Source organism: Eublepharis macularius, chromosome 4 (assembly GCF_028583425.1).
Source record: "Eublepharis macularius isolate TG4126 chromosome 4, MPM_Emac_v1.0, whole genome shotgun sequence".
NCBI classification, from domain to species: domain Eukaryota; kingdom Metazoa; phylum Chordata; class Lepidosauria; order Squamata; family Eublepharidae; genus Eublepharis; species Eublepharis macularius.
In genome coordinates this window covers 86,548,438-86,562,253 of record NC_072793.1, presented here as the reverse complement: position 1 = coordinate 86,562,253, position 13,816 = coordinate 86,548,438, and the positions used below count along the sequence as shown (strand labels likewise).

At 43.0% G+C, this 13,816-nt stretch overlaps 1 protein-coding gene across 3 annotated transcripts in view; it reads left to right on the top strand.

The window, feature by feature from the left end:
- GEMIN5 (gem nuclear organelle associated protein 5) overlaps nt 1-13,816 on the top strand; it is a 67,414-nt gene that overhangs the window by 29,462 nt on the left and 24,136 nt on the right. For 2 of the 3 annotated variants that reach the window (XM_054978232.1, XM_054978229.1), the window contains exons 13-21: nt 827-1,008; nt 2,279-2,418; nt 3,135-3,306; nt 3,631-3,852; nt 4,468-4,575; nt 6,109-6,237; nt 7,277-7,366; nt 13,192-13,329; nt 13,507-13,654. In XM_054978232.1, the coding sequence (XP_054834207.1) occupies nt 827-1,008; nt 2,279-2,418; nt 3,135-3,306; nt 3,631-3,852; nt 4,468-4,575; nt 6,109-6,237; nt 7,277-7,366; nt 13,192-13,329; nt 13,507-13,654 (1,329 nt within the window). The remainder of the gene's footprint in view (nt 1-826; nt 1,009-2,278; nt 2,419-3,134; nt 3,307-3,630; nt 3,853-4,467; nt 4,576-6,108; nt 6,238-7,276; nt 7,367-13,191; nt 13,330-13,506; nt 13,655-13,816) is intronic. The other variant, XM_054978230.1, reaches the window with a different exon arrangement.

Sequence of the window (13,816 nt, the reverse complement as noted above, 5' to 3'; positions counted from 1 at the left end):
AACCCACAACAACCATGGTGAAAACTACTTGTGTTAATTGTGATTTTCATTTCTGTTAGCATTTTGGAAGGATAAACACTATTATGTCAATACAGCAGCTAATATACTGACTTCTTTAGGACTATGTAGGACCATACTTTTCTAGTTCGTTGTCCTTTCAGTCTCCCAGTTAAATAATAGCAGGTTTAAAGCTAGCAAAACAGTCAGTGAAATTGTGGGTCATAATGTCTCATAGTACATGGGACTAAAGTTTTGACATTTGAAGTTTAGAAACTTTCTGAAAGTGGCCTTGGCTATGTGTTTTTCAAAATTTGTAAACATGTCTAGTTAGAACTTAGCAGTAACCATAAATTAAGTGATATACCCAGAAAATGTGATGGATGGAAGGACAGTTCTTTCACTTGCCACTTTCTTATACAATTGCCATTTGGGATAACGATTTTAAGCCTGTTGGACCATGTGTGAGATGGGAGGGGGGCATGGCTTAGTGGTTCAGCACCTTATTTGTGCACTGAACATCATAATTTAAATCCACGGCATCTGCATTTCACATAAAGTATGTGAAAGACCTCTGCCTGCGTCCCTGGAGAGATGCTTTCTGTCAGAATAGATAGTGTTGACCTTGATAAACAAATAATCTAATTCAGTATAAAGCAGCTTCATATATGTTTGTAACTTGGATTGTATTAAAATATTCAGAAAAGCAGGTGGCAGTGTTGATGTTGCCTGTGTGGTTCTGGAAGAATAGGTGAGAACCTACTCTTTGCTTGTGTGATGTAGTTTGTGAACTGGCCACCCTTCACTTTTTCTTTTTTAAACCTTTCAGATCAATTGAAATATTTCAACCTCCCGAACTGAAATTGCTGTGTACCATCCAGCAACACCATAAACTCATCAATGCTATTCGTTGGCATCACGATCATGCGGCGCAGCCAGATCTGAGTTACATGATAGCCTCTGGCTCAAACAATGCTATTATTTATGTGCATAACATCAAGAATGTCATAGGTGATTAATGCTTTCTCTCATTAGATCATGTCAGTACAGACTACAGTGCTGCTTCTTCACCTTCTGGCTGTATGGTTTTTTTGTACGGTTTAAGAGCATTCTGTCTCTTCCATCATTTTGGAGACAGTTCTATAATCTCTGAAATGCCAAGTGGGAGAGTGGTTAGATTCCAAAACATTCTTTGTAGTATCCTGCATTTCTTTGAAACTAATTTCTCTTTAAAGTTTGGTGCTTGTGAAAGGTAGCAGAGGAGTTAAAGAACAGAAATGAACTGTTTTGTTCTTCACTGTTGCTTTCTATCAGTGTTAATAGCAATGGAAATATGTGCTTTTGGGGTGGGGGGGAGAAAAGGAAAACTGGGAAATGAATTGATATTTGGTAACAGAACTGGCACATGATTTTGAACATAGGGAAGGCAGTGTGACTGAGAACTTGAAAATGCAACCAGGAGTCCAAAGTTTTTACAGAGATTGTATTAATGTGTGATTATCAGACTAAACAGAAACCATGATCTGGGTTTTTCTTTTTGTATACAAAGTTGTAACTGGGGCTCTTGGCAGATACAGATGGATAAGATACAGGTAGTGAGAGGTTACTATTAGCTTTCTAAAATCTTTTTTTCCACAGATTTCCATTGCTATTAACACAGATCGAAAGCAACAGTGCAGAACAAAACAGGTCATTTCTGTTCTTTAACTCCTCTGCTACCTTTCACAAGCACCAAACTTTAAAGAGAAATTAGTTTCAAAGAAATGCAGGATACTACAAAGAATGCTTTGGAATCTAACCACTCTCCCACTTGGCATTTCAGAGATTATAGAACTGTCTCCAAAATGATGGAAGAGACAGAATGCTCTTAAACCGTATAAAAAGCCATACAGCCAGAACGTTTTGTCCACAACCCCATTGGGCTATAGCATTTTTTTGGTATAATGTCAACTGGATTTAACTCATATTTTATAAATCTGAGAATGAAATGGATTTCAGTTGCAATCTTGAGAAAACTGATTGTGTTAAAAGAGTAGTCTAAGTTCTCTCTGACAAGTACTTTTAGCAAGACAGAGGTTGCAAATGAGGGGAAATCACATTAGCTGTTGTGAGGAAAGCTTTCTGTTTGCACAGCTTGTACATGTGCATAGTGCAAATGCCAGAGGGATTTGGGGTCTCTGGTCAAATAAAAATGGAATCACCTTCCTTCCTCTTCATTCTTTGAAAAGCATTTAGTGACATTTTCTCTGGTGTTTTCCATCTCCATATATTTTGTCTTTAGAGAACTCTCCAGAGGGGCCTGTGACAATAACGGAGCCTTTCCGTACTCTGGCGGGGCATACAGCTAAGATCACTAGCTTGGCCTGGAGCCCACATCATGATGGAAGACTTGTCTCTGTATGCTATGATGGCACTGCTGAGGTATGGGTGTGAAGTAGCCAAGAATTCATTTTACGTTGTTGCCACAACTCTAGTAGCTAAGGGATAGAGGAATGCCTCTTTTTCTGAAGGAAAAGTGATGGTTTTTCATGTTACATTTCATACTTGGTTAGGAAACTTGCTGTGGAATATATGAGTCCCTTTTTAGTGGGAGGCATGTTTGAGAAATTGAAGTTACATGGCAGCATCTGCCAGAGAGAGACTTTTACAAAATGGATACAGCAGAACTTCACATTTGTCTTATTTCATATTTTTCTTTCATATGTATAGAGTGAACCTTCATTTCTGTCAGGGCCATATTTAAAGTGGGATGCAGTGGGGGTGGGCAAGAGTCTAGATAGCTTATAGGATAGCTAAAGTTTTTCAACAGTTTACTGACCTCCTGCTTACTATGCCCTGGTAGTTCGAATGCCACTCTGCTGAGGTGACCTAGTGAAAAGAGGAAAGGTTTTCTTTGGGCAGATTATCCTCTTGATAATAGGGTGGAAAAAATACATTGGAAAATACAATATGAATGAAAAACCCAGGAAAATACAATTGATTGTGATGGGTACTCAAGACCACCATTTCAAAGCTTCTCTGGATGCCAGGTTTGATTTTGTTGATGAGGTCAACAACATTAATGAACAGCCTGCTTTGGTAAAGTTCATAGTGATCTCTTGATTCTCTTTTTTTTAAATGAAGGATTTTGTTTATAGGTGTGGGATGTTCTAAAGGAAGAGCCTTTGCACAATTACAGGGGACATCGGGGCCGCTTGCTATGTGTGCAGTGGTCGCCTGTGGACACAGACTGCATTTATACTGGAGCTGATGACTTCAGCGTTCATAAATGGGTGCCTGTGAAGCAAGAATACAGCCATCCCCCCCAAGGTCAGTATACTGAGATGCAAGTGTGTTGAAAGGGAATGCTAGAGCCTGAGAAGGCTGGAGAGAGACTGGTTTCTCAAACACAGGGGTGCTCAAGAGGACAAAAAAAAGTAGCAGAAGTGTTAAGAGCAGAAGTTCTACGAAAGCCAAGACCAAGTTGGTGAGCATTGCCCATCATTACTGGGTATATAGTGTGTAATCTCTAGTATTGCTTTGGTGTGTCTCCTTTTGATGGCCTTCAGAAGGTTTGTTATGTAATTTGAGTGCCCTTTGAAATGTAAGTAGCTCTTTTCAGAATATCTGGTGATTTCTGTTGTGGTTTATCAGGTAAGAAGAATATTGAGCTGGAGAAAAAGAGAAGCTCTGCACTCAAACCAAAAACCAAGAAAAAGAAAAAGCCTCCAGGGAAGGAGTCTTCAACACAGGACATGAGCATTTCGGCGAATGGTGGTGAGGATGTCACGGATACTATATTAGAGGAGAACGGGCTGTCAGACCAAGAGAAAGAAAAGGAACAAGAGGAGGCAGCTGAGAAACCTTCTGTGGAAGGTATTTAATGCAGATTCCAAAATGCAGCTCTTCATTTAAGGAAGCAGAAAGTCTCCTTGTGGTTTGCAGGTGTACCAGTGGATATAATGATTTCACCTCTGTCTGGAAAGCAGTGTTTTGTTGTTCAAAAGTTAAGTGGTTATGAGAAACAGCTGGCTGGTTCTTTGTGCCATCGGTTTTTTGGAATGTTAACACTTAACAGTCAAAGCAGAGTCCCTCCACTCTTAATTAAATGTATGTGTTTTGTGAGGCGGCTCTAAGCTGTGTCTGGTGGAGAGAATGGAGAAGCGGTGCAAATAGGTCTCCATGCCTTCTTCCCTGCCTTGGAAGCCTGCCAGACCCCTTTCAGTTGTGTCAGTAAGGGTGGCCTCTGCAGCTCCCTTATATGTCGCCTGCTTTTAGCCTGCCTTGAGACCCAAAGGTTGTGAAATGAGAGAGTGAGGCAATGAAATTACTGTCTGCTTCTTACTAACTTTTAAACATCCTTGCTATTTTTGCTCAGCATTGTACTTTGGGGTTCTGTGCAGCTGCTGTTTGTTTATAGCATACGGAGAGGTGACCATTATGCTATTCATCGCACAACCTTTTTTCTTATTTTTTTTCATGGTGCTTTAGTCCACAAGGATCCCTCTACATGTCCATCACTTGCTTACACACCAAACGTTCCAAAACCTTATGTGAGCTTTAGAACCCCTCCTGTGAGGAAGGATCATATCAAACCAGGTTGGTACATGTTATGATCTGTACTTTCTTTAGGGTGGATTTTGCTTTAATTTTTCCCTTCACACCCTCTGGGTAGTTAGCTGCCACCAGGAATATATAATTCCAAAATGTTTTATTTAAATTTTCCCTTTTGTAACGTGTTTGAGCGTCAGGCTCCTTCGTGGTTCTATGTGGCCCTGAGGATAGGAATGGGAGATAACTCTGGGATATAACAAAACAAAATAAAAGTTTATTTTTTAAGAAGCGTATTGGTTACATAAAAGTCATTCTTGGTTCTTCTAGTTGCTTCATCCAAACTCATTCACACAGATCTCTTGTAAGGCTTCACACACAGTTAGCCTCTTTCTCTAGGCTCTATATTTCCCTCACAGACAACTCCTCAGACAGCACACAGCCAGCCTGGTTTCTTTTCACTCTCAATTCTTTCTCTCTCAGGCGCACACACAGTTTGCCTGCTTCACATAGAATGAATATGTAGTCTCCCAGACACATTCAGTTCAGGCTTCCACTCAGGTTGCCTTTCCCTCACAAATACATGAACACATTCAGGCTGCACACAGCTCGCCTCTCTTGCCCTAACTGAATCTTTTTCTCTCCCTCAATAACTGAAAACTGCCTTCACTCCGCCCACTCTCTGTCATCAACCAATCATATCACTCACTCATTTCTCTCTTTCACCCCCCACTCTTCACCTATCTCACCAAACATTTAAAGACACATGCACCCATTTCTTGAAATCATTACAGTACACATTTAACAAAATGCAAGATACCCAATTATGTTTTAACAGTATCACAAAATAAGAGACTGTATGAGGATGTTTTGACTTCCTCCCTTTTAAAAGGCCTGTCCTCATATTAATTCTACTTCAGCACACCTGAGAGAAGGGGCCTTAGAAATGCAAACCTTGAAATGGAAACCTGAGGCAGGAATTCAAGCATGACTTGACAGAGTTGAAAGGTATAGCCTAGCCAAAGTTAAGTACTTTTAGGTCCCATTTATTTTCATGGATGCTTCTTCCATTGAAGTGTGTGGGACTTAAATGTGCTTAACTTGAACTGGATCGTTCTTTGTGATTTAGAGAAGGGACACAGCGTAACTTCTAGTTCTCAATATATCTTACTGTGTTCAGCTAAAATGGGCCACTTTGCCGCATGGATATTTTAATTATTTTGATACAAAGCGCCCAGAACTAAACCCTGCTACTGAAATTGTGATTAGGGCAACTGGGATATTTTTATCCTCTGCTTCCTTTCCTAGTAATCTCCATGCACACTGTCATTTTCCCTTTTTGATGTTTGTTTACATGCTCGCCCACTAATTCAGTCAGTTCTGCATTATAGCTCTGTGGTTGATTCTTGAATGTTGATGGCTAATTTCAAATGTATGCAATGGGCAATAACTTAAAGCTGAGGTAACTTCTTCTCCCCTCCCCAGACATGCAAATGTGTCTTGCCGCTAATCCCTGTCACCAACATATATGAGACTAAGGATTTCTTGAAGCTTATGAGACTATGTTTTATCTCCCTTCAGGGTCAGACTCGTCCATGAAGAGGAAAAAGCCACGCTCCATCCTGCCTCTCAGCATATCTATGGACCAAAGGTCCAAAGAGGAACTGCATCAAGACTGTATGAGACTAGCAACTTGCTTACACTCCAAAGGTACAAGCAGGAGATGTACCAGTGGCTCCCCCTTCCATTTTGGTTAGAACAAATCTCCTTCAGAGTATGTTTATTCTGAAGTTGAGATGTTTTAGGTAGATAAATGAATGAACTTGTAGCCTCATTCTGTTTACTTCAGATTAAGAATATAAACAGCATGCTTGTGCCATAGAATATATTATACTGGTGTTGCAGACTGTTACATGGAAGTAAGTTCTTGGGACTTATGTGCCAGGATGCTGCATGAGGTCATTAAAAGCTGTTTATTGTTTATTCAATTATGTTATACATAGTCCACCTTTCTCGCTGAGACTCAAGGTGATTACATAGTGCAATTCAATACGATCAACAGCTGGGACATCCAGGAAACAATACAGTAGGGTATAGATTGAAGAAATCTGATACAGAGCTGGGACATTGTTATGTAATGATTTTATATTGTAAGGAAATGCTGCTATGCACAGTAAAGTGATCTGATCTGGCTGCTTAGGAAATGTCTCCTAATATTTCGTTTAACTGGTTATAGGAATGCTTGTATCTGCCAACTTGTATAAATTGAATGCTTAGCCTTTAAGGCACTCTCACTTTAATAATGGCTGTCTCTCACTCCACATGTACTCTGTTCATAACTTAATGAATATGTTAGACAGGCATTTTTAGCATCACTTGTGAAATCACTATAGAAATTTTAATTTGAGAAAGTACTAAAGAGGTAGTTCTCTCTGTCTCCCTAGGCTTATTCTTTAATGTGTATTAATCAGAACAAAAGGGAATTAACTAATTCTAGAGATCAAACTGGGTAACAACTTGCAAATGGAAAGAATTTAAATTGATTAATGTGTGTGTGAAAACCTTGCTGTAGGGGCGAGGTAAAAGTAATTATATTTTTAAAAGAGAAAACTGTCAGAGAAGCGTCTCTCAGTTTTGTGCACTAATAGTGTTTTATGAATAGGAATTGTAAAATGCTGCCTATGACAGTTGAAAAGATCTTCATAAATATGCGTGATAAATGGAAACCTGTTTTTTATTATCTCGCCAGCAGATCAGGAGGAGGATTTACCAGTGGATCATGTCCATTTGGGGCTATTCACTGATAGACCTACATTGTACAGAATGATGGAGGCTGAAGGTTAGTCCTTTGCTATTAAACCAGGTTTTATCACTGGAACAAACCAAAAAAATGATGGGGATTATCTAAAAATATGCCTGGCTATAGGCACGGCATAAGTTGTGCAAAATGCCTCCTGATAGCTTCTCATGGATTTGAGCCCAGCTGTATCTTTCTTGGTAATCTATTCCAATTAAGCCAGATTGGTTATAATCTGCGACTGCTGAAGCTTCTGTGCTGCCATCAGGACCAGCTCCATAATGGGAGCTGTATTAATTTTAAAAGTACATCAAGCTACCTATGTTGGGGGGGGGGAGGTTGAAAAAATGGAGTGTTACTGAGCCGGGCTGCATTAATGGGGCCTCTGTTTCTTAGCCTTTGAAGCAGGAACAGTGGAAGTAAATCCTGAGTAGAGATGGGCACAAACCGAAATACGAACCAAAGTTCAGCATGAATGAGGCTGGTTCGTGGTTCGCGAACCGGCGGTTCGTCAGAGCCCATTTCTGACAAACCGCCATGAACTTTAGGGCGGTACGTTTGGTTCAGTTTTCAGTTCGTCACTGCAGACAGCTTGGCGCCGATCAATCAGTTTCCTAGGCAACAAGGAATGGGCTTTCTGCAGACCTCCTGCTGACCCAGAAGTGGTGATTTGCTGGCCCAGAAGTGACATTTTCACAAACCAAACGAACCGGTTCGCGAACTGGGGTAGGTTTATGAAAGTTCGTGGTTTGTGAAACGTGACGAACCACGAACCGCATGGTTTGTTTTTTTTCTGGTTCATGCCCATCTCTAGTCCTGAGTCAGGAAAAGAGAACATCACCTCCACATTATGGCACATTTCACCAATTTTGATGCTCATTAATTTCTTTTATTTAGTATCTAGCCTGAGGAGGCATTCTGTGGAACTCAGCAACTAGCTTGCTGTTTTGAGAGCTTCTGGTATATTACATTGTTATCCTACCTGTACTTTAAGGAGATTAGAGCAGTGGAAGTAATGCTAAAGTGGGTGCCACATTGGCAAATGAGAACAAAATGTAATTAGTAGAACAGTTAGAGAAAGCCTGGCAAGCTGCCATGGCAGAAAGTAGGACTGCAGGAAGGCTTGAGTCTCGGCAGTGTCTTGTTTTAGAACTTGGACTGCCCTCTGCAATTCGGCTGTGCTGGACTGTGCAAGGTCTAGGGGAAGCTCAGCCATGTTGAACTTAGATGGCACACTGGCAGGAGGGTTCTCAAGCATCATTCACAGTTCGATTTTTAGTTTATCACAACTGCTACGTTTTTTATTTGTGTGTGTATGTGTATTTGATGTTATATACTATCTGTGAGCATGTGCAAAAAATGCCTTTCTCTGAACTAATACAACCAACTTATTTATTAATAAGCAGTTTCTCTGTTCTTGACCAGTTTGATTGGCAGGAACAGGTGATAGGAAAAGTTAGAGGGATCATAAGCCCACTCCCAACTTAACTGGAGGATAACCTGATAGTGGGCTTTTGATTACACCCTTCTCCACGCACGCACGCACACACAAAGGCTGGGACCTAGTGAAGTTTGGCATCATAAGCACTGATTGGTGCTGTTCTTACCCCAAGCTTCTCCCTGTATCCCAGTCTTGTGTGCACAGAAAGTGAATTGTGGAGTGGGGGGAATAGAAGCAGTATCTTAGCTAATGTCAGCTGAGAATCGACTTCTGATCTCCCCTTCCAGGCTTCTCTCTGACTTCCTATAAGGTGTGGGCTCAGTGAGAAATTTGGGAAACTGCATCAGTTTGGAAGCTGCTTGAGTTGTTCAGCATGAGCTGGGCAAGTCCAGGGATTGGCTCACCTGTGTTAATGAAAACCAAACACAGAATGTTCAGCTCATGAACATAGTTGCTGTGAAATTTGCAGCGTTCTTAATTTACAACCATTTGACGCACACAAGGTTGCAGAAGGCTTCTGTGGCCAATAGCATGGCTCCTATACAAATCTGAGCATAAATGCTTCTCTTCTTTTCAGCACAGCCCACAGTCTCTTGACAACAATAATTTCCTGTTCTTATAGAACATAGCCCATTCCCTGCCATAAAAGCCCCCTCCAGATTTTTCACAAAAGTCCATTTTTATTGTTTTTCTTTTACCACCATCAAGCTTCTTCTCTCCTTTCCCCGCCCCCCCGGGGGCTGAAGTCTGGAATATATGGTGCGGGTAATGAAACTGCTTCCGCACATGTACAAAGTGCCTTTATCTTCATGGTGTCTGTGCAGTCCCACATTGGGACTGCACACGCACAGACCAGCCACGGAAAAGATTTTCAGAACTTTCTAGAAGTCTAGGAGTGCCCCTCCTCCCTTTGGTGCTTTCCTGTCAAAATCATCACATGACCAGGAGAAGGGGCGCTATTCCCTCTGTTCTCTTTTTGTCGCTACAGAGAACAGACCTCCATTGCTGTTTCTGCTTTTCCCTTACTTCATCCTTGAAGCTGAGGAGAATTATTTTTTTAAAGTTTTAAACTATCAATAGTCATTCTACTGAAGAATAAAACTACATTTAAAGAAGAAAATTTCTGTCTTTCCCTTCATCGTTATGGCTTGAGAAGCCTCTTCAAAATGCTGGGAAAAGTGGTCTGTCAGAGCCACCTCACAACAGCTCTTCCTCCAAGACTGTGGTTTTGTGCTAGCGTAATTGCCTCCCTGGCACCCTTTATTACCAAGGGCTAAGTCCAGAGGTGTGGCCCATCAGAGCCTCCTCACAACGGCTCCTTCTCCAAGGCTGTGGCTTTGCGCCAGCCTGTGTAAAAATATCTGTCCCTCCCTGGTACCTTTGATTACCAAGGGCTAAGTCCAGAGGTGTGGCCCCTCGGAACCTCCTCACAATGGCTTTTCCTTCAAGGCTACAGTGGCATGCCAGCCTGATGAAAGGCAGCTGCCCCTCAGTTTTGAGGGGAGAAACCTGGAAATATGACACAGTGCCAGCGGCAGGTTCCAAAATTCTTTCCCAAAGGCTTTACCTGCATGCCTGCTAAAATAAAGCCCACTCCCCTTCTTGGCTGTTTCAGCTCTGAGGAGAGACACCTAGAGGTGTAGCTTAACAGAGCTCTCTGTTCAGACACTGAGAGGCTTTTTTCTAAAGGCTTTGGCTGGATGCCAGCCTGAGTAATGGCCCCTCCACTCCCTTGACTGTGTCGACTCTTGACAGGAGACCCCTGGAGGTGTAACTTAACTCAGAGGCCTGGGATCAAAGACTGACAGGCTTTTTCCCAGAGCCTTTGGAAATGTGCCTGCCTGACACAAGGAATCCCTGTTCCTCCCAGGCTGTCCTCAGTTCCAAGGTGAGGTCCCTGGAGGCAAGGTTTCATAGAGCTAACACAATGAAATAGCAGCCTGGAACTATCAGTGTAATGATTGGGACTCCTCAGCTGCTTGTGTTTTAACAGAGATGATAAACCTGCACCGACAGATTTGTTTCTTATATGCCCACATTCCCTTTTTCTTACCAGGGAATGGTGCTGGGTCTCCCCGGGGTTCTCAGTCTCATTGCTGTAAGATTCAGCAGTCATTTAGGAAGGTGCAGAGGGTCTCTTTTAGTCAGCACAGAGTAACTTTATTAAGCAGAAGCAAAGAAACGGACACAAGGTCTAGCTCAGGCCTTCCCGAGCAGTCCTTCAGCCAGTTTACACAGACATGAGTAAAACCTGGACTGGAACTGCTCCAGTGGCTACATCTGTCTTGAATGGGGTTAGACTCCCCCCAAAAGTCAGGTTCACAGCTTAAAAGTAGGGGTTTGCACCCGAAAAAGCTTTGGGAAAAAACCTGAAATCCGAAGCAGCATGCTGCTTTGGATTCGGGTTTCTAAGTCGCTTCGGTATGCTCTGTAAAGATTTGGAGCATACTGAAGTGATGTGGGAGGGGAGAGGCCACCCCTACCCTTAAACTCTCACCCTTTAACCCCATCCCCCCATCCCACTTACCTGGTCAGGATCCAGTCATCAATGCTGCACTGGCCAGGGAAGGTCTTCCCTGCCGCTGCAGCTGGCTGGCAGTCTTTCCTGTGGCTGGTGCAGCTGGCCAGCAGAGAGGGCCTTCCCTGCCGCCGGCACTGTGCTGGCGCGGCTGGCCGGCAGAGAGGGCCGCCACTGCCAGAGGCCAGCGGGGAGACGGGAGGGCCTCCTCCTCCAGCCGGTGCCAAGTGGGGCTGGGGAGGAAAGGGTGGGAATGGAAAAGTTTAAAGGGCCCTGCCGCTTGCAACAGGGCCCTTTAAACTTAATCCCCGGGCCCCCCGAAGCTTCCCGAAGCATTATGAATGCTTCGGGAAACTTTGTTTCGGTATTTCCAAATCAGGGCTGGCATGCTGGCCCTGATTTGGAAATAACAAAGCTTTCCGAATTGGGCCCAACTTGAGTATTTCACCCGAATCGGATACCCGAAGCGCACACCCCTACTTAAAAGTACTGCTAGATACCAGGTAGCTGTGGTGACTTGGAATGTGTTTGCCCAGCATCGGCTGGTGCATCCGCTGTATCCATTCCTGGTTCAGACAGATCTAGCCACAGTGATCCTTGGCTTAGTTACATCTCAAATGTACTATTGCAGGGCATTCTACTTGAGGCTGCCCTTCAAGATGGTTTGGAAGCTGCAGCTAGTGCAGAATGCTGTGGCTAAACTGCTGGTTAAGCCAGCTGTTGAGAACATATAACCCCAATATTACAGCAATTACACTGGCTACCAGTCCACTCCTGAGTCCAATTCAAGTTGCTGGTTCTAACCTTTAAAGCCCTACATGGCTTGGGACCACGGTATCTGGAGGATTGTCTTTTCCCATATGTTCCTGCCTGGGAGTTGAGATCATAGGCAGAGGCTATCCTGATTGTCCCATCAACCAAAGAACCTTGGTTTGTGGGTACACAGTATGGGCCTTTTTGGTGGCAGTTCCACAACTGTGGAATAATTTCCGCAGAGAGATGTGCCTGGCCCCCTCACTGTTTAGCTTCAGGTTGTAGCTGAAGGACTGCTTCTTAATGTATTTTTAACTACTGTTTTTGATATTTTTATTGAAAGCTCCTTGAGCACCTTTGGAGGAAAGGCAGCTAATAAATAAACTTTTCTAGCATGGGAGTAGCTATAGAGAAAAAGCAGTGTCGCATTGCTGAGCTCTCTCCTCTGAAATCACGGCTATTCAGCCCAGCACACTTGTTAGTTCTTTCTTAAATAGTATGGGAGAAGTGACAGAGAGGTTTAGCTCGACTGTTCTGGATATACGCTTCAGAGGGAAGCAGGAAAGTCAGCTAGATGGGAATGCCAGCAGAATGCTGATAAGATTGGCAAAATCTTCAGAACCCGGCACCTGCTGTGCCTGTAAACATTCCTGTCAGAAACGTAACTGAAGCTCTTTCCACCTACCCCCTCCCACCTAATCTGAGATGGGATTAGGTGGTGGGCTGGTGGGTTCCCAGGTGCTAGTGCAGTAGTAGAAGCTGGAACCTGCTCCCCTCCGTGTCCTGAATGACACACATGCATACCACAAAAGGGTAATGGGGCATTACCTTAGGCCTGGCAATAGGTCCCTGACCGTGATGGGCATGGTTAGTGTTGGACTAGGATCTGGGAGATCTAGGTTTAAATCCCCACTCTGTCATGTAAACTTGCTCAGTGACCTTGGGCCAATCATACATTTTCAGCCTAACCTACCTTGTATGGGTTTTTGTGAGGATAAAATGGAGGAGAGTGCTGTAAGCTGCATTGGGTCCCTGTTGTGGAGAAAGGTAGGGCATGAATTAAATAAATAAATAAGTACTTGTATAGATGCTCTGCTCTAACTTGAGCTTTAAGCAGCGGATCTTTGCCAAGAAACATGCTTTGTCTCCCAACAGGAAAAAGCCATTTAGAGAACGGACATCCAGATTTATTTCAACAGCTTATGGTCTGGAAAGGAGATCTGAAAAGTGCTCTCCAGTCAGCAGCAGAAAGGGGAGAACTGACGGACCAGCTGGTGGCTTTCTCGCCAATGGGTAAGCTTGGCATGCAAGTAGATCTGTTACTGTATTGTCCATTGTGCTTCTAAGTAATGACTTGAAGGGTATGCAGGGAGCCCTTTCCTGTGTGCCTTCATTTATTCCCAATTTGTTGTGGAATTTTTACTAGCCTCATCATTAGCATGATAACTGATGAGTTTACCTTCTCTTTAGCTGGCTATCAAGCCTGGGTGTGGACTGTAGAAGCCTTTGCAAAGCAGCTGTGTTTTCAGGAACAGTATGTCAAGGCTGCATCTCATCTCCTCTCTCTCCATAAAGTGTATGAGGCTGTGGAGCTGCTGAAATCACACGGTTTTTTCAGGTCACTACTCTACTATTGTTTTTGAACGGATTTTAATGTAGACAGATTTAAAAGAAAATTGCCTTGAAGGGAGGTGGGGGCACTCCAAACATGAAGCAGTGGTAGTACTGTAGACTTAAAATATCAAATATGGTTGATGAATAGGTGACGTGATACTGATAC